Here is a 21,147-nt window from a genome sequence, read left to right as displayed (position 1 = left end):
TTTTTTGTTAGAATATCTGCTACAATAAAAACATTTATACACTGACAGAAGTGGTTTCCAGTCATTGTTATTTAACCACGTTTCACAAACAAAAGCAACATCGATCTTGTGGGAACGTAGCAAATGTTCCAATAAAGAAAACATTATTAATACTCCTAGTATTGACAACCATCAGAGATGCATCAAATGTTGCCATCTGTGAACTGTTACATTTTTGACCTAGCAAAAATCCTGCCTTGTGTTTGTCAAATGCTGCAAAAAAATGCTCTTCCCAGATCTTGACAAGTGCACACCGTCTTATCTAAACAAGTGTCCAAAACTAGGTTCAGATGCTCTACACATTTCCACTCTTTAAAAATGGACATTTTTTTCTTGTAGGTATTTACTCAATCTTTTCATTTACGGTGCTCGGACTCTCCTTTCTACATGTGATTTGTGAAAAGTACATCCTAACACCTGTACTACCTATGGCATCTAAGAGGGTTCCAAGTTCACTACTAATACTCAGAGTCCTTGTGGATGATCATTTGTACATAAATAAATCAGATCCATGCTACCATACATTAAGGGCATTCTAAGGTCTTTCTCACATCCTCTATTTTTGCTCCTGGCAAGCATAACACTATTCAATGTCATTATCTTCTCTACAAATGTAAGTATCATTTCCTCTAAGTATTGAATCTCCATCTACAAAAATATCTTTTCTGACCAGATCTGAAGAATCTTCAACTTCTAATTCTGCAATATCTGCTCTAACAACGGTTACAAAGGAAGCATTTATAGCACGTTATTGAAAGATGAAAATAGCGAACGCATACTGCGGTGGTGGTGCTGCGGTAGCGGTCGCCTCACAGTTAGACGTTGCCCATTCGATTCTCAGTTAGAGCGTCTTCTGTGTAGCGACATGCGTGAATGGGCGTTCCTTCGTTGAAGGTTGTGCGTTAGGCCCGGCAATCCAGTACATAAAAATTTACTGCCAATCATTAGCGGACCGGAGTTCCGCTGTGACGACCCCTAACCAGGAAAAGCCGAAAGACACAAACAAATTTCATCAAACCTAAAATATCTAAACCACATAATATCGAACGTTCAGAACAGCAAATTTTTTCCTTGGTAAAAATTTTGCTATTCCAAAACACATACACCCAACACAAGCACACCTAAAAAACATCAATACACACACATACACTTATAATCCTACAACTAACTCTATACTAAACTATACATACACTATCTATCCACTTACCTTAACCTAAACCCTAACCCTAAGGTCCGTCACTATCGCACACTCACCTAACCCGCGCCCTAACCCTAACTCACTTAACCCACCCCTAAACCTAATTCACCTAACCGCACCCTAACCCTAACCCTAACTCACCTAACCCATGCCCTAATCCTAACAATCACACAATTGCACACTTACCTGAACCCGACCTGTAAATCTCCACCACAGTGCTGAAAATAGCGAAGCCACAGAACCAGCCAACCAAATTATTTCCCTGAGAAAGAATTTGGTGTTCTGCAGCTTCGCTATTTTTAGCATTCAATTAAAACGGGTCGATATTAGAACATTCAAAGTTTTAAAACTTCGATGTTCTGATATAGACCCCAAAGGAATGATCTTCATCACCATTAGTCTTCTTAATCCTATTGCTTTCATTGCTTATAACATTTGCAAGCATACAATTCTCCCCAGCTGGCTTTCGACATCCACAGCTTGAGCCATGATGTCTTTCTCTTTTTTTCTTACAGCAATGTTCTTCAATACTCCCACATTCAGTTTTGATTTCTTCCTTTTCACCTACCCCTTGTCTCTTTTTTTCTACCTTTTCCTTTGCAAAAATAATGCCTTTTTCTGTACACTGAAGGTTTTCTGGTAAAAAAGTGTTATCATTCCCTGTAATCTGTGTGTTACATAGCAAAGCAGTGTCCTTTTAATGTGAATTATCTTCTTCCTTGTTACTTGTTGTGAACTTCTTCCTTTCTTTTTATTTTCTTCTATATGCTCTGAATACTCACACTGCTGAATACTTGTACCTAGAATTTCAATGATCTTTTCTGACAATAAACACTTTCTAATCAGTCAAGTTATTAATATATGTAACAGTTCTCCAAGATGTGCTAATTGCACAAGTGCAATTGTCATCAGTATGTCTATTCTTACTACTAATAATGGTAAGCAAATCATTCAGCTTTTGACATGAAGAACAGATCACCGTTGTTATCAGGTGTTACCTTTAAATATACATAGCATTTAGTACAATGTGCAAGATGCTTGTGATTTAGCAAATCATTAAATGACATACTCATTTAAGGAATCCATTTCCAGCTGCAAATGAATAAAGAAATCTAAAAGAAGATGATAATTCTAAAAGAAAAGGTTAACCAAAATCAGTGACCACAAAATTCAAAGAATTTTTTTAATCAACTTCTATGAGAAAAATCACACAAAATATACAACTAAATATTAAATTAAATACAATTAAGTCATTATTCTGACCGTACCAGTTGTGAAAGTCACAGAAAAGCTGGAATTCCTTTACATTGCACACTATATGTAAGCAGTAGCTTATGCTCACCAACACTCACAGTTGAACCTCTTTTTTTTTTACAGTGCAGATCAATAAATTACAAACCAGCACAGGACTGTTTCAGCAAAACTCTGGATTGCCCTCTCTGTATTCTATGAGAATAGCTGACAAGGCCCTTTGAGATAGCTTTAGTTTGCCTGCCTAAAACCTACAACTTTCTGACAACAAACAGTGAACATTAGAGGTAAACAACATAATATAAATCAAAGTAAATCGTCTTGTCTACAAGCCATTCCTTTCTTCCTACAAACAGTGAAAAACAATGGTAAAAATAAAATATGAATCAAAATAAATTTTCTTTTACCAGGCAACTGCACAGTTAATCACAAACTAACATAGGATGGTTTAGGTAAGGTCCGAATGCCCTCTCTGCAGTCTATGTGAATTTAAAGCTGACTAGTTCTGCTGTGATAGCTACAGTTTGCCTGTCTAAAACCATCTCTCTTTCTAACAGTGAAAATTAGAGGTAAAACAACCAAATACAAGTCAAAGCAAATCTTCCTGTCTACAAGATATCCCTTTTGTCCTACCAAAATAAAATCTTCTCTTACCAGGCAACTGCACAATCAACCTCAATCCAACACAGGACTGCTTAGATAAACTCTGGATTTTCTACAACTTGAGTTTGTTTGATTACTGCCACAAATCCTTGTATCACATTAGCCACCAATGAAAATATTGGTGTGATCCAAAACATTATTTTGCCATATTTACTTCTTAGTCTGTATTTAGTGTATTACGGTATTGTTTTTGCACTGTTGCCTCTATAATGTTGGATAAATTCATGTATTTTTGTGTATATAAAGATGTGTTCAATAAAAAAAAAAAATTTGAAAAAAAAAAAAACAAACATCTGTGAAATGTACACTGACACTGAGCTCGCTGTGCCCTGAACATCTCATTCACATGGCTCCTGCTGATTAATTAATGGTAAAATTATCTACACTTTCCAAGTAACAAAAATTCTTTACCTCCTCATCAGAGTCATCAGCAAACACAGATGGTTTCTTTAAAAGAACCGGTCTCTGTTGAATTTTCTTGGGTAAAATTAGTCCATACCTAGGGAAAAAAATACAAATTTCACACATTCATACACGTAACAGTTGAATTATATTCATGCACTCCACTGACTGATCAGACAAATTAGTAATGGAATGTATAGGCCTGTCTCCAAGGTTGTATGTGCACTAACTGCATGCAATAATCATATGGATTAAATAGAACATTTCTGACAAGTTCCTGGCAACTACATCATCATGGACATACTTAAAACGATACATAATTGTGTTAAATCAAACCCAGATCTGTTGACCAATACTGATTTGCAGCTCAGTGCCATAAACTGTAACATAACACTGACAATATATCAGTAAAAAAACACAAACTGTAGCAGTTGAATAATCTTATCCAAATAAATTTAGAGCTTACTATTTTATTCCCCATGGAAGAGTTTGGCTCTCATGTATTAAAACAGTACACTGAAGGCATTATCGATTTCATTCGTTTCTCACTCTAATTTCACTGACCTTTTCATCACAGAAAATACTAAAATTCTTTTGTTTAAGTGGTTAAACCCACTAGGCACAAACTCTGTTCTTCAGAGGCAAACTAGTAGTGACTTGCTAAAAGTCATATGGTAGACTACTAGAAATTGAGAGAAACAACTCAGGACTAAGGGTGGAAGTTTATTAGCAGATCAAGCCTTAACCTTTGAGCAAAACGGCAAGACAATTCAATTCACCCAATGAAAACCCAGCAGTCTAATCTGAAAAGCAGAAGCTACTTTGTTAAAAGAGAAACACATCCTTAAATAGAGGGCTTCCACTTCAAGTGTTATTTTCCTTTCTACAAAGCAATCCCTTATGATGTTACATTATTTAGCACGGCTTAGCAGTTTCTTATCTTCAATGACATGTCTACACTAATTAACTTCCTTGGTGAACAAACTCAGAACATTCAGACTTTGTCAGCCTGGCTCTCTCATCATATTGTCCATCACATTTTACATTTTTTGGCCTATGAAAAGACACTCGGGCCATAAATCTACTCAGCACCTGGAGTTTTCACATTTCTGCTACTCAGTAATGTCTGAGATAAGCTGAAGATGGAATGTCAAGAAACGTGATAAAGGACAACTGACTGATACAGAGTTAGCAAGTGAAGGGGTGGGAGGATGGCATAATGCTTCAGGTGTTTACCTTACAAACAAAAGGTGCAGGGTTTGATTCTCACATGCGGTAACTGGCTAGGCTTAAAGTGGTCCACAAGGACAGTTAGCCCTAGTACTAATCTATGAACCTATGAACAAGGAAGAAACTCTGCAGCCACAAAATTCCTAACTTTACAAAAAAAAAAAAAAAAAAAAAAAAAAAAAAGATAAAATATAAAAGGACACCTCCAATACAGTTAACCTCATCTCACGTATTCTCTTATTCTTTCGTCCCTATAATATCACACATGCATGTTCATAATATCATGTGTGTGTTTTTAAAAAAATAATACAGCACCTCTCAAATTAATTTTTATGTTTTCCTGCCACAGAGTTTGAAGATTCTACTGTCTTTTTTACTATACAGATTTTGCTTTGTTCCTGAAAGAAACCTGGTTTCATACTATACAACACTGGGAAGACTACAACAATGTTAAGTCATCACCCATAGACTTACAACCTGAATGTATGCTGTGTTGAAGTCAGCAAAAATGTTATAATAAAACAAACTTGAATCAGTTGTTGGAAAACATTTCAAAGTACAAGGATCAGTTGGGTTCAGGCATTTCCCTGCAGTATATTGGCTGGGGACACGTGACTGAAGTAAAATTCAGCTGCAAAGACATATCCATCCATCCACAACCCCTTTCTCCCATTTTTGCACATGGAGTTGGTGTGTCACTTCACCAGTGGCAATCAACTAGAGTGAAGGTTTATACCACCAGGTGGCTAGCCATATGGTGGTTGCAAATTCATTGTGGGCACATACAGCTGCAAAAATGAAGTGCATGGGGACAAAAGAAGCCATGTTTGTTGTGCCTGGTGTACAGAATATGTTTAACTACAACATGTAGAACTGTGCTACAGCATGGAGAAAATTCCATCTGAGGCTGCGCTTATGCTACAGTATGTATTTTAGGCAATGCTCCTCAGACACTGTGAAGGAGGTAATAGTCTCCACACACTATTAATAAAGGCCTTGCCCACTGTACACTGCATTTTCACTGTCACTGACATTTTCTCTTTGGGCATCCTGCTGTTAATATCTTCCATACTGCTTGCTGTCTTTTAATGCCTTGGTGGCCATGTACACTATTTCCACCTGTGCACTTGGCAACTGAAGGTGTGGGGCAAGGCACTGCACACTTCTCAATGCCTGCAGTGAATTTGCCATGGTCATATATATGTCTCCGCAGCTATATTGTAATTTAGCCATTTGCCCCAACAAAATGTACCATAAGGAAATGTCTCACCACCTAGGAGCCTGTACCTGGATCAATTATACTGCAAAACTACATAAGCTACTCATTTTTAGCACATCTTTGAAGTGTCAGCTACTGACAGTCAAAAAATAAATGAGACATAATTATTATACATGACACCTCATTAAGACATTGTATTGGGGTTATGTGCAAGCTTGCTAAAAGTGCAACTATGAATAAGCCAGCCCCATGGCAAAGATGGACAGAGCTCTAACTATGCTGCAGGCAACCTAAGCTAGTCAACGTGATTGTGATTGGATGCCTTTTTCTTTTTGAATGTTTTTAGTTAGATGTATTTTCACGATCTGAAGAAGGCTATTTTAGCCAAAAGTGCTCATTGTTTTCTGTTTTCATTTTGTGTATTAAAAGTGTTTTCATTAATGCAACTGTTGGTCTTGTTGAAGTACTTTGTATTTAATATTAATCAAGCCGTGGTGCTTCGTCGAAGTTTTCATTTCGCTTTGCTCTACAGTTCCTCGGCAGCTTCAGCAGTGTAGCAGAGTTTTCCTTTGCCAATTTAATGTCTTTAAGGCAATTTACACTAAACAGGCAAAGATGTGATCTTCCAAGCCCAAGTCCCTTGGATAAACACTTTTACACTTCATTCAATTTCATGTCCTCCCTCATTTCTTTGCTTTGTAAGAACAGGTTTGGTACTGAAAGGCCAGCAACCAAAAGCTAAAATCACAATGCAGCACATTTCACACACCAAGAGCCTTGCAACCTAAAAAGTAAGCACATACTAAATGTAGTAAGCAAAATAAGAAAGAAAGCACCATGACTGGAGCAGGTTTCACAGCAAATACGTTTTAATGTAAAAGTAAGCGCTTTCACACCCCAAAGGACACTTCTTCAGACTTCAATACATTCAAGAAAAAGACCCAACGTACGTATAATGCTAAAGGCAATTAAATCACAATCAACTTAAACCAATCACTTAATTAAACAGTGGAACCATGTAAAAACTTCTTAAAGTGATAGGTATATGCCTATGCTAATACATATGCAAACTATTCTATGTTACATAAAAATATATACATAATATTTAAGGGAATACATACATTAACAAATGCATATATAAGTATATTGAAAAATACAATACTATACATATTCTAAAGCATTAAACTAACAATGAAATACATTAATAAAATCCATTCATGCTTTAAAAATACATAATTTAATGTTTCAAAGGTCTGTCAACTAAAAAATGATCTGAGTGCTACCTTATCATTGAGGCCGAAGCCCCTGTCAGCCTGTATCCTAATAATCCATTTAATTTCCTTTTGCTCTGTATAATTCTTAAAACCTCCTAACCTAGAAGTACGAGGAGTAAACTCTGTAACTAAAAATAAAAACTTGCGTAAAGTGCCATGCTCCAAAACATGTCTTGCTAGGGCATTACCTTCTCTGTTGATAGCATAGATATGTTCCCTAACCCTGTCTCTGAGTCCTACTGGTCATCCCTATATAAAAAGATGGGCATTTGGTACAATAAGCAAGATATATGAGGTCCCTTCTCATGCAGTCAGCATAGTGTTTAAAAGTATGTGTATGTCTAGTAGTAGGATGTATAAACTTGTCCTGACTGCTCATGTATTGACAATGGTTGCATCATCTACAAGGAAATGTTCCTTGTCTCTGAGTGACAACAGAGCTACTATGAGGTGTAACATCTCTGTAACACAACATTCTTTTCACTGGCTTATTATTTCGATATGTGAACCTTGGTTGTAACCCCATTACGTTACTTATCCTCTCATCAGATACTAAAATTGCCCAGTTCTTATTCACAATTTCACGTATAACCTTATTATTATTAGTGTAAGGTATCACCCATCCTACATTCAGTCAGTGCTCTAGGATTATTAGTGTTGTATCTAATATTACTGACATTATATTTTCTATAGTATGGTCTACCTTTCATATGTCTATCTACAAAATTTAGTGTCTCTAATTTGTTATACCCATGTAGCATGTATCCTCTATCTTTCAGCTCATCTTTAAATTCTAAAAGGGCCCCTTCACACCCAGACTGTAAACTAGTCAGCCTAGAGACTATTCCCTTAAATATTATGTATATATTTTTATGTAACATAGAATAGTTTGCAAATGTATTAGCATAGGCACATACCTATCACTTTAAGACGTTTTTACATGGTTCCACTGTTTAACTGAGTGATTGGTTTAAGTTGATTGTGATTTAATTGCCTTTAGCATTATAAATACGTTGGGTCTTTTTCTTGAATGTACTGAAGTCTGAAGAAGTGTCCTTTGGGGTGTGAAAGCGCTTACTTTTATATTAAAACGTTGTATTTGCTGTGAAACCTGCTCCAGTCATGATGCTTTCTCTCTTATTTTGCTTACTTTATTTGGGATCTTTTTTGGGAGAAGCACTACACACTAGTTGTGTGTTTTTGGATATATTTGTTTTTCTTCATCTAAAGTGACATGACAGATGGGCAGACTGTTGAAATGGACTATAAACCTGTGCATAAGAGAACTGCAGGTAAAACGGATGCTTTGCAACATTTACTGTACAGTGATTTGAATCCTTAACTATATTGAAGATGATGCCTGTGAATCTAATATATTCAATGAGACTGAAAATGCTACTTTTCTCAAACGTGATCTTGAGAATAAGATCTTTCAGCTTAAACGTCTCCAATGGCAGCGAAGGCACATGGAGGCATGTTTGAGCTTTAAAATAGCGTCAAAAGGGTTAAGAATCCTGAAAATGCCTAACTACGGTGACACCTTTCCAGATTTATTGTCCAAGTTGCAGAGGTTGAATTTAGATACTAGTTATTCTTACATGAGGCTCTTAATAAAGCATTATATGGTGATTGAGCAACAGCTTAAGGATCAGATAACCAGTCTGCAAGACAGACTCAGTATTTCGTTCCCAACATCTACGCTAGATATGTTTACTGAGCATCTGGCCACCCGAATTTCTACTTTAGAGCAGACATTATTAATGCAGAAAAGAAAGAAATTACACAGAGTCTTTTCCAATTTTAAAAAAGGGAAGTGTTTGCTTGGCTGAGGGCAGCACCAAGAACCAATCACGATTGTGTTAGCGATGCTACTAGCCAATCAATGAGCATCTCAAACTCACTGGGCGGATCCAAAGCTTCTCTACTGTGTTAATGAATGCAAGCCCAAGGATGACACTGACTACCAATCACGAGTGAGATAGTCCTGACACTAATCAATCTACAAGTATACCCACCTTAATGGGTGGGCCTAATGTTACATCTGAAGTTCCAACGAAGTCAGTGAACATCTCACTTGGTCCGGATGTAAGGAAGAAAGTAAAAGAATTTGAAAAGCAGAAGGACATGCCTATTTTTCCGGTTTTTCTGCTTCCCATAAAGCAACAACCAAGGAACCAACAAAATCGGTCGAAGAGCAGAGGAAGAAAATGTTGGGGAGAAAACCATGAGAGCAATGTGAAGAACAAGAGAGCCTGGACGAGGCTACCTCTGGACTAGTGCAAAATATATCGGTCTATGTTCTTAACGAAGCTGAACATTCACTACTCAATAAAAGGTCTGTCTTTCATTCCTTCACTTGATAGTGACAATGTTCAGCACATTATAGATATTAAAATGTTCTGTAGGAATGTTATGCTTAAACTTATTTATGGGAACAATTCTACTGATGTATTTAACTTTAGGAAACCTTCTGTCTATTCACCAGCATTGCACCCATTATTGGAAGAGTTTGAAAAAGCATGCGAGAGTGATATTATGAAATTGTCTGCTTCAGCAACAAATATCATTTCCATAATTTAACTACTGATGATTTTAATGCTTTACAGTCTTTGAAAAATAATGCTGATATAGTTATACATCCTGCAGACAAGGGGGGAGCTATTGTTTTAATGAATGACATAGAGTATCAATATAAAATTAAGTAAATGTTGGAAGAAGATGATACTTATAGTAACCTTAGTGTAAATCAACTTAATAAATTAATTAGTGACATGAAGGTTACACTCTATGAGTTTTTGATGAGCAATATGATTACACCTGACCTGTATAAATATTTGTTGGTAGAGAAACCATATGTACCTAGCATTAGAGGTCTATCAAAAATCGATAAGGATATTTTTAATCCCCCCCCCTTAGACCTATAGTGTTGAGTTAAGGTTGGCTGACTGAACCATTATCAATTTATTTAGAGAAACATATGAAAATTTTTGTTGATAATGCCGATACCATATTGAGAGAGACACGTGATTTTTAGTCACTTTGTCTGAATATACATTTTCAGAGAGGTTTCATGTAGATGTTGTTTTAGTAACACTTGACGTGGTATCACACAGCATTCCGAATGATGTTTGCATTTAACTTGTTAGAGATTTTATAAGGTCTGAGAATGGTGCTGCTGACAAGATTCAATTATATTGTTTTTTATTAGAACTTGTTTTGAATAATAATGTTTTTACCTTTGACAATCAGTACTTACTTCAAATGAAGGGAGTGGCTATGGGTACCCCATGTGCCAGTTCATATGCAAATTTGGTAATGGCACAGTGGGAGAGACAATATATTAAAATGAATACAAGATTTTTTGAATGCATACCTTACTATAAACGCTTTGTTGATGTTATGTTTCTTTTATGGAAGGGCACATTAGACAGTTTGAGACAGTTCATTGAATATATTAATTCTACCACTAGTTTTTTGCAGTTTACTGCCAAATGGTCTTTCGAGAAGATTGAATTTCTAGATGTTTCCCTGATAAAGAATGATGGCATCATCTGCACTGAGATTTATAAGAAGGAATGTAGAAGGAATAATTTGCTACATAGGCAAAGTATGCATCCCCAGCATGTTTATAAGAATGTCCTACAGAGCCAGGGCTTCCAAGTCTCTAGGCTGACTAGTTTACAGTCTAGTTGTGAAGGAGCCCTTTTAGAATTAAAAGATGAGCCGAAAGATAGAGGATACATGCCACATGAGTATAACATATTAGAGACACTAGATTTTGTAGATAGACATATGAAAGGTAGACCATACTATAGAAAATATGATAATGTCAATAATATTAGATACAACACTAATAATCCTACAGCATCGACTGAATGTAGGGTGTGTGATACCTTACACTAATAATAAGGTTATACGTGAAACTGTGAATAAGAACTGGGCAATTTTAGTATCTAATCAGAGGATAAGTAACGTAGTGGAGTTACAACCAAGTTTCACGTATCGAAATAATAAGTCATTGAAAGGAATGTTGTGTTACAGAGATGTTACACCTAATAGTAGCTCTGTTGTCTTTCAGAGACCAGGAACTTTTCCATGTAAACGATGCAACCATTGTCAATACATGAGCAGTCAGGACAAGTTTACACATCCTACTACTAGACATACATACACTTTTAAACACTATGCTGACTGTATGAGTGGAGATCTCATATATCTTGCTTATTGTACCAAATGCCCATCTTTCTATATAGGGATGACCAATAGGACTCTGAGAGAGAGTGTTAGGGAACATACTTATGCTATCAACAGAGAAGATGAAGGTAATGCCCTAGCAAGACATGTTTTGGAGCATGGCACATTATACAACTTTTTATTTTTAGATATAGAGTTTACTCCTCGTACCTATAGGTTAGGAGATTTTAAGAATTATACAGAGCAAAAGGAAATTAAATGGATTATTAGGATGCAGGCTGACAGGGGCTTCGGCCTCAATGATAAGGTAGCACTCAGATCATTTTTAGTTGATAGACCTTTGAAACATTAAATTATGTATTTTTAAAGCATGCATGGATTTTATTAATGTATTTCATTTTAGATTAATGCTTTAGAATATGTATAGTATTGTATTTTTCAATATATGTATTTTTTTAATATATGTATTCCCTTAAATATTATGTATATATTTTATGTAACATAGAATAGTTTGCATATGTATTAGCATAGGCACATACCTATCACTTTAATAAGTTTTTACATGGTTCCACTGTTTAATTGAGTGATTGGTTTAAGTTGATTGTGATTTAATTGCCTTTAGCATTATAAATACGTTGGGCCTTTTTCTTCAATGTATTGAAGTCTGAAGAAGCGTCCTTTGGGGAGTGAAAGCACTTACTTTAACATTAAAATGTTGTATTTGCTGTGAAACCTGCTTCAGTCGTATCTTTTTTGGGAGAAGCTCTACACAATAGTCGTTGTGTGTTTTTGGACATACTAAATGTACACCGTTGTCAGGAGTTCTGTTCCCCAGATCCTTTAGACAAGTTTGTCCTACTCCTTACATTTCCCCCAGACTGCAACTTTTCCTATCTTTAATATGTATCAACACCTCCCAAAGTTATCACCTATCAAAAAAGTCATCTCATTCTTGTTGACTGATGTCCACAGACACCTAACTATCTTGTGGACTTTCCACAACCAATCCAATAAAGCAAGGATTTTTTTTGTTTTGTTTTACCAACAGCAATCAGTGCAATTGCTATACTGCTATTAGATCAAATTTACATTGTTGAAACCCACTAAGTACTATATATATATATTTTTGTAGCAGGCCTTGCCCCACCCCTCAACAGATATATACATATATACATATATATATATGTATATATATATATATATATATATATATATATATATATACACACACACATATATATATATATATATATATATATATATATATATATATATATATATACACACACATATATATATATATATATATATATACACACACATATATATATATATATATATATATATATATATATATATATATATATATACACACACACATATATATATATATATATATATATATATACACATATACATATATATATATATATATACACATATACACACACACACACACACACACACACACACACACACACACACATATATATATATATATACATATATATATATATAAATAACATATCCACCATCACACAACAGTAAGGAAAAAGTCAAATTCAACAATCAGTGAAAAGTACAATTGTGTACACTTACCATAAATGTAGATGTTAGAGTGCCTTCACTGTTGCAGTCATCACATTTGGGTTATCCCTGCCAGGGTAGCCCTCGGCCAGCCTGAATACCAGAGACTAAGTATTTCTGCATCGGTTGCTATCACTTGAGGACTGCCGTCAGGTCGTCAGTGGTATACAGGAAGGCAGCCGACGCCATTACATCAGTTTTTCTTGCCCTAACCTGTCAGGAGCCCCCAAATTAGGAGGCCAGGTACTGGTGAATGAACCCCACCAGTGGAAGATAAATACCAATATGTCCCTTGTAAGGAAAGGAGAACAACAAGGAAGAAAGGTAACAAAAAGAGAAAGGGGGATGGAGGGAGGGAAACTAGGACTGCAACACTGAAGATACTTGAACATCTATATTTATGTTAAGTGTACACAACTGTACTATGTTCTTCATGTTTCACTGTTGCAGTCATCACATTTGGGTAGATTCGCAAAGCTGAGGTAATGGGTGGAGGCAGTCAAGGAAGCTAGGGGTTGGCTAGGATGCCCTGCAAGACTGCAGAGGCAAACCCTGCCCTGGATTTGGAGAAGAGAGGCAGGTAGTAATGCTTGGTAAAGGTGTGAACAGATGTCCAGGTGGCACCCTCCAGGATGTCCCTGGTGGGGAACCCTCTGAGGAAAGCTGAAGAGGTGGAGGCTGCTCTGGTAGAGTGTGTCCTAACCCCCTTGGGGGGAGGCTTGCCATGCTGTTTGTAGCAGAAACAGTGCGCTATCCATTTGGAAATGGTTTGCTTGGAGATGGCTTTGCCTTCTGCCCCTGAAGCAATGTTAACCAGCGATTCAGACTTTAAGGATTTAGTCCTGTCCAGATAGTATCTGAGCTGTCGGTGCACATCTAGAGAGTGCAGAATCCTTTCCCCCTTGTTTTGGGGGTTAGAAAAGCAGTTGGGCAAATGACTGGATTGGTTGAGTGCCACACTGGACACCACTTTGGGCATGAAGGATCGATTAGTTCTGAGGGATACCCTGTCTGCATGGAAGATGACGAAGGGTTCCACAGCCATGAGTGCTTGCAGCTAAGTTGCTAGCCCCTCTGAGGAACTGTTTAATCAGATGGTGTGAGAAAAGTGGCTGCTCAGTGGGAAAATGAGCAGAAATAGCAGAGGCATGAATTTTTATAGAAGAGAAGGAGAGACCACTGTGTAATAGGTCAGCTAAGTAATCCAGAATGGGAGGGATGGAGGGCTGTGCCGTATTGGCCCCCTTATCCTGGATCCTGGTGCAGAACATTTTCCATTTATCTGCATAATACTTTCTGGTGCTAGGGCATCTGGCCTCTCGGATAACATCCAGAACCTGTTTACTGAGGCTGGCAGATTGGTCAGGGGTTAGGGAATAAGCCAAGCTGCCAAATTGAGTGTCTGCAATTGCGGGTGCATGAATTCCCTTTCCCTCTGATTTAGAAGGTTTGGAATCCGAGGAAGATTCCATGGAGGCAGCGGGGACAGGCTGCGCAGCAAGGGGTACCAGTGCTGTCTGGGCCAGTCTGGAGCTATGAGAATGGTCCTTGGATTTTCCTTCCTTATTTTGAGCAGTACCCTGGGGATGAGAGGTAGGAGAGGAAAGGCATAGACAGTACAGTTGTGTACACTTATCATAAATGTAGATGCGAGTGTGTATTCACTGTTGCAGTCATCACATTTGGGTTATCTGCTTGCAGCAGCCCTCAGTCGGCCTGATTATCAATGTCTTGGGTCCTGCGTTGGTTGCTGTCTCATTTTCCACGACGTTAGGTAGTCAGGGGTATAAAGCATACAGCTGATGCCATTACATCAGTTTTTCTAGCCCCCAGATGTCAGGTGTCCCCATAATGGGAAGCAATTATATACAAGGTTACACCTCCAACAAAAAGGCAAATACACCAAAAAGCTTTAAGCATAGTAAACAAGAATGGAGGTATAGTCAATAGAAGTTAGGGGGCTGGAAGGAGGGTAACCAGGACTACAACAGTGAATAAACTCGAACATCTACATTTATGGTAAGTGTATAAAACTGTACTATGTTCTTCATGTTTCACTGTTGCAGTCATCACATTTGGGTAGATTCCCAAAATTAATGATGGGAGGAGGTAATTAGATAGCGTTAGGACCAGCTATAAGGTCCTGCAAGACTGCAGTGGCAAAGCCAGCTCTGGATTTAGAAAAAAATGGCAAGTGGTAATGCTTGGTGAAGGTATGTACATAACTCCAGGTAGCAACTTCTACGATATCCCTGGTAGGGACACCTCTGAGAAAGGCTGTAGAGGTAGATGCAGCCCTGGTTGAATGTGGTCTTATCGCCTGTGGGGTAGGTTTTCCATGGTGCTTATAGCAGAAATGAATGCAGTGGCCTATCTACTTAGAAATGGTTTGCTTTGAAATGGCCTTCCCCTCTGCCCCTGCAGCAAATGCAACTAGCAGCTGTTCAGATTTCCTGAGAGGTTTAGTCCTGCCCAAGTAAAATCTAAGTTGTCTGTGCACGTCCAAGGAGTGCAGCATTCGTTTCCCTTTGTTCTGTGGATTAGAAAAGAAGGTTGGCAAATGAATGTTCTGATTAAGGGCCACACTGGATACCACCTTGGGCATGAAGGAGGGACTGGTCCTAAGGTACTCCCTGTCCGCATGAAAAATAATGAAAGGCTCCACTGCCATGAGGGTCTGTAATTCAGACACCCTTCTTGCTGAAGTGATGGCTAGAAGGAAGGCTGTTTTCCAAGAAAGGAATTTCAACTCTGCATTTGCAGATGGCTCAAAGGGAGGTAGAGAGTGAGCTTTTCCAATACAAAGTTAAGGTCCCAGGCTGGAGTAGCGGCTCTCGTGGGTGGTCTTAAGTTTTTGGCCCCTCTGAGGAACTGCTTCAGCAGTGGATGAGAGAAGAGGGGTGATTCTGTATTGTAATGAGCTGAAATGGCTGAGGCATGAATTTTGATGGAGGAAAAGGAAAGGCCCTTGTGAAGCATCTCAGTTAAGTATTGAGGAATCTGAGGTACGTTGGGTGCTGCTGTGCCCATTCCCTGAGTTTGATTCCAGGAACAGAATCTTTTCCATTTTTCAGCATAGGATTTTCTACTACTAGGCCTCCTTGCCTCCAGAATGACATCCATTACTTGGTTACTGAGGGACGGTAATGAGAGATCAGGTAATTAGCCAGGCTGCCAGGTTAAGGGTTTGCAGCTGTGGGTGCAGAATCTGACCCTCCTGCTGGGACAGCAGGGCTGGGGTCTGAGGCAGGTGCCTTGGTGCCAGCAGTGACACACTGTGCAAGAGAGGGTACCAGTGTTGGTGTGGCCAGTCTGGTGCAATCAGTATTGTCCTTGGTTTGTCCTCTTTGATCTTTAGTAGTACCTTGGAGAGGAGAGGCAGAGGGGGAAAGGCATAAACTAATAGGTTTTTCCATGTGAAGGACGGAGCATCCACTTTCCAAGCTGGTTTGTGGGCAGTCCTTGTGCAGAATTTGTCCAATTGGTAGTTCTGGGGGGAGAAAAACAGGTCCATCTCTGGGATCTCCCATTTGTTTCTCAACATGTTGAATATCTTTGGTTCCAGTTTCCACTCGTGTGGGTCCATTAGATTTCTGCTTAGGTCGTCTGCCAGTGTATTTAGCGTTCCTGGCAGGAATTGAGCCTGTAGGTGCACTTGGTAGCTCAAGGCTGTGTTCCACAGAGCCATGGCTAGTCTGCAGAGAGGGTATGAGTGGGTTTCTCCCTGCTTGTTTATGTACCACATAACAGTGGTGTCATCTGTCTTTACCAATAATTGTCCTGGAAGAATGTGGTCCTTGAAGGCTGTTAGAGCATTCTGTACAGCTAACATTTCTTTTTGATTGATATGCAGGTGCATTTGACTTGGGTTCCATTTGCTCTGAATGCACTTCCCTGTCAAGTGAGCCCCCCATGCATAGTCTGATGCGTCTGTTGTTAGGGTTTGGGCGGCAGGGGGTAGAGTAAATGGCAGTCCCTTGTTTTGGTGGCAGGCCTCTGTCCACCAAAGGAACTCTATCTGTAGACAAGGTATCTTAGGAATCATTAATTCTAGATCCTGAGAATGTTGACAACATAGGCTTTTTAGATACCATTGTAGTTTCCTCATATGCAGTCTTGCATATGGAATTAGTAGAATGCAGGAGGCCATGAAACCAGGGCTTGCAGTATTTTCCTTGCAGATAGCCGGGTCTTTGTGGCCAGTAGTTTGAAGTAGGCTGTTAAATGAACTTGTTTTTCTGGCGTGAGGTAGGCCATCTGGGAAGTTGTATTCAAGCTTGCTCCCAGGAATACAATTTGTTGGCATGGTACATGATGTGATTTCTTTTTGTTTATGGTGTACCCCAGAGAAGTTAGCAATTTCTATATAAATGCCAGAAGATTTAATAGCATGTCCTGGCTTTCTGCATGAATTAGACAATTGTCCAGGTATGGGTATATCTGAATATTTCTTTGCCTGCAAAATGCAATGACTGGAGCTAGGCACTTGGTGAATACCCTGTGCACAGTAGATAAGCCAAAGGGCAGTGCAGAGAACTGATAGTGCATGTAGCCTGCTTTGAAGTGTAGATATCTTCTGCAAGCTTCCCTTATTGGGATGTGCAGGTAGGCTTCCTTTAAATCCAGTGTTGCCAACCAGGCATGTTTGCCAAGCATAGGAAGCAGCTGATGAAGAGTTAGCATCTTGATTTTTGGGATTACCAAAAATGTGTTTAGGATAGATAGGTCCAGGATAGGACGCCAGGAATGGTCTTTTCTGGGTACCAGAAACAGTCTTGAGTGATAAGAGACCTTGGGACCCAGGTGGACAGTAGTCTTTCCTTTGATAGTCACATTGCCACAGTAGTGAAGAAGTCCTTCTACGTGGCACACCTCATCATAAAAGGGTTCTCATCCAGGAAAAAAGAGGTCATCGTTCCCCTCTACTCGACACTCATTAGACTCATTATAGAGTACAACGCCCCTTTTGGAATGCAATTCGCCTATTCCGAGGTGATCTCTGCCTAACATATAAAGCTATGTCAAACCCAGAGCTGTTGGACATGCTACACCTAAAGAAATCCCAATCCCTCCAAGCTACACGCTCTAGGGACCTAAACCTTGTCACCACAATAAACAGGACATGCTGGAGGGATAGATTCCTGTCCGAGAGACTTCCCATACTCTGGAACAGGCTACCCATCTATGTCAAGCAAAGTTCTTCTCATTAGCACTCTTCAAGAAAAATCTTGATGAGTGGATGCAAAATAGGAAATACACCCCGGGGATCACTTCCGTGTCTCTGCTCGACAGTGGCACAGGAAAATAACTTTCTTGGGTGGCGTAAGCCAGGGAACCTTGTTGGCTAGGCTTATGTAGGCCCTTGGGCTGATAGCCTAGTACCTACCTATGAACCTATGAGTAGAAACCTTGTCCCCATTCTTCTTCTGGGACAGGCTGAATAGCCCTGATGCTTAAAAGAGAGAGAACTTGCTTTTGAGCCTCTGCCCACTGATTTGGGGGTAGATCTGGCCAACCGTTTGGGGTTGGTAAGGAGTGGAAGTGGAATCTGTACCTTGGGAAACTATATTTAAAACCCTCTATAGATCACAACATAAACAGCTCACAGTTGAATGAATACCACACAGAACTGACCAGTGAAAAAAATAGTTCCTTTTTTTATTAAAAATACACGTTAAATCTCTCTCTAGCACCTTGGCTGTAAACAGCCTTTAACAGAGTACAATCACATAAGTAAAAAAACAGCTTTTTATACTTTTTGCATTAAATGGATTACTTCATTAATAAAACCAATTAATCAATTAACAATTACTGAAATTCCATTATACCAAACACTTCCAAGATTTAAGCCTCTAGGGCCATAGTATCAAACTTTAAAATTAACATTGTTTCTTTCTTTCTTAATACATTTATTATATGTTGCTCTACCATTAATTCATTACTTTCTACTTTTTCCAAAACAGCTGCTCATAAACCCCTCCGGGTTACTGCTATGAAATTCTTTAAAATGAACTGCCACTGGACTAGTTGAGTTACTTTTTCTTATATCTCTTATGTGTTTGAATGAAAACTGCCTTTTACTTTCCCCAACATAAATTTTTTTTACATGGACATTTTAAGCAATATATAATTTCCTTTGTGTTGCAACCATAAATGCTTCTAACTTGGAACTTTTTTCCATTAATATCTGTGAATTCTTTTACTATGAACTCACATATGCTGCATTTTCCACAAGGAAAGGTGCCTAACATTTGTGGTGATAGAACTTGCACTGCTTGGGGCATTCTAAACTTCCCATGTACTAAAAAATCTTTTATGCTTCTGCCTCTCCTAAAGGAGAATGTGACATTCTTATTTTGTAGAACATCTACTTCCCCTTTTAATTTTAACCAACAATATTTTACTTTTTCCTTTACCGTTTCTGAAAAAACAGAAAAAGTGGAAGTAAAATAAATACTTTCTTGTTCTTCATTTTCCTTCCTTTGCTTGTTACCACTTCTGATTCCACTTTATTGCTTTTTCCAATCCCTGTTCCACTTGTGCTTTTAAATACCCCCTTTCACAAAACTTATAAAAAGTTTCTTCCATTTCCTTTTCCTTATCTGCTGGATTACTGCACAGTCTCTTTACCCTAAGGAATTCTCCCATATGGTATGGATTTTATAGCATGTAGGGGATGACAACTGGAACCATGCAGCATAAAATTTGTTCCCAGGAACTTTCTAAGTATTTTTGTTCTTAACTTACAATTTTTCCTACCCATTACTTCAACATTTTTTATTTATTTATTTATTTTACATTTGTTGACTGGTCTAGTCTAACTGGATACATGTCCATTTTCAGTAGAGGCCCGGGGAGATAAGCTCCACTATAATCTACATATATATGAGACAGACAAAAAGTACAAAAAAAATCTAAAATACATAAACTTGAAAATATCCTTCAACAAGTTGATTTATACAGAAACTAAATTCTACTGTGGATGCATACAATGTTTAGCAAGGCAAAAATACAGTAATGTTACCATGAGAAAGTCTTAGATAATTTACAAAGAGGGGAGTGAGAGGATGAATTTACTAAATTCAGCAAGGTGGGTGAGCGGAGGGGAGATGTAGAAAAAGGAATACTGGGGGGGGGGTAGTCTGGGTTAGTACATGGACATAGCCATTGTAATTTTAGTTGAATTTTTAGTTGTTTTTTAAAGAGTGGTAATGATGAGAGAGATGTCAGTTTACTGGGAAGCTTGTTTCAGATCTTCCCCACTGAGTTTGAGAAAAGAGAGTTACCTGCCTTATTGTGGGATTTCCGAATGGTTACCAGTAGTTTATTTGCAGATCGAAGGGTAGTAAGGTTTGTGTAGAGGGAGATGAGGTTTTTGAGAATAGGAGTATTATTAGGTTGGTATAGAATATTATGGGTAATGGAGAGTTGTTGAAATTGTAGTTGGTTATTTAGTTCTAGCCAACCTAGAAGTTTGAGATTTAGATAGTGATGAGTTCTAAATGGGGACCCTGTAGCAAACCTGGTAATATTGTTATAAGAAGTGATCAATTTGTTTAGGTTGCTTTTGGAAAGATTAGTAAAAATAGGTGAGGCATAGAGGAGGGTGGAGATCAGATGGGTCTGGGCAATAGTAGCTCTAGCATCTGGGGTGAGAAAGGGTTTTATCCTATACAAGGATCTAAGTTTTCTGTTTACAGTTTTAATAGTAGCATTAATATGTGAGTCGAAGTTGAGGTTGTTATCAATTATTACGCCCAAGAGTTTGGTAGTTGGGTCAGGAGCTATGACTGTGCCATCGATGGATGTAATAGAGAAATGTACTGGGGTGGATTTTATAGTAGGAGTGAAGAGTAGTAGTTTGTTTTTTTTAGCGTTTAGGAGTAGACGACGTTGTTGGAACCAGTTTTCTACTAGGTTAAATACTGTTTGGGTGATGGAGTGCAGTTCAGATGAGGTGGAAGCTTTACAAATCAAAGTGGAGTCATCTGCATATTGTATGCAGGTGGGTAGAGGTAATATAGTGGAAAGGTCGTTAATGAATATGGAGAAAAGTAGGGGTCCCAGGATCGATCCTTGAGGGACACCAA

General features: G+C 38.3%; 1 protein-coding gene across 1 annotated transcript in view; it reads right to left on the bottom strand.

Moving 5' to 3' along the window:
* Positions 1-21,147, bottom strand: part of NSRP1 (nuclear speckle splicing regulatory protein 1) — an 884,562-nt gene that overhangs the window by 676,491 nt on the left and 186,924 nt on the right. The window contains exon 2 of the mRNA XM_044054474.1: positions 3,563-3,650. Coding sequence (XP_043910409.1) covers positions 3,563-3,650 — 88 coding nt within the window. The remainder of the gene's footprint in view (positions 1-3,562; positions 3,651-21,147) is intronic.

Source organism: Protopterus annectens, chromosome 13.part0 (genome assembly GCF_019279795.1).
Source record: "Protopterus annectens isolate FY-2018-M chromosome 13.part0, PAN1.0, whole genome shotgun sequence".
NCBI lineage: Eukaryota > Metazoa > Chordata > Ceratodontiformes > Protopteridae > Protopterus > Protopterus annectens.
The sequence above is the reverse complement of the archived record's forward strand: the minus strand, read 5'-3'. Positions and strand labels throughout refer to the sequence as shown.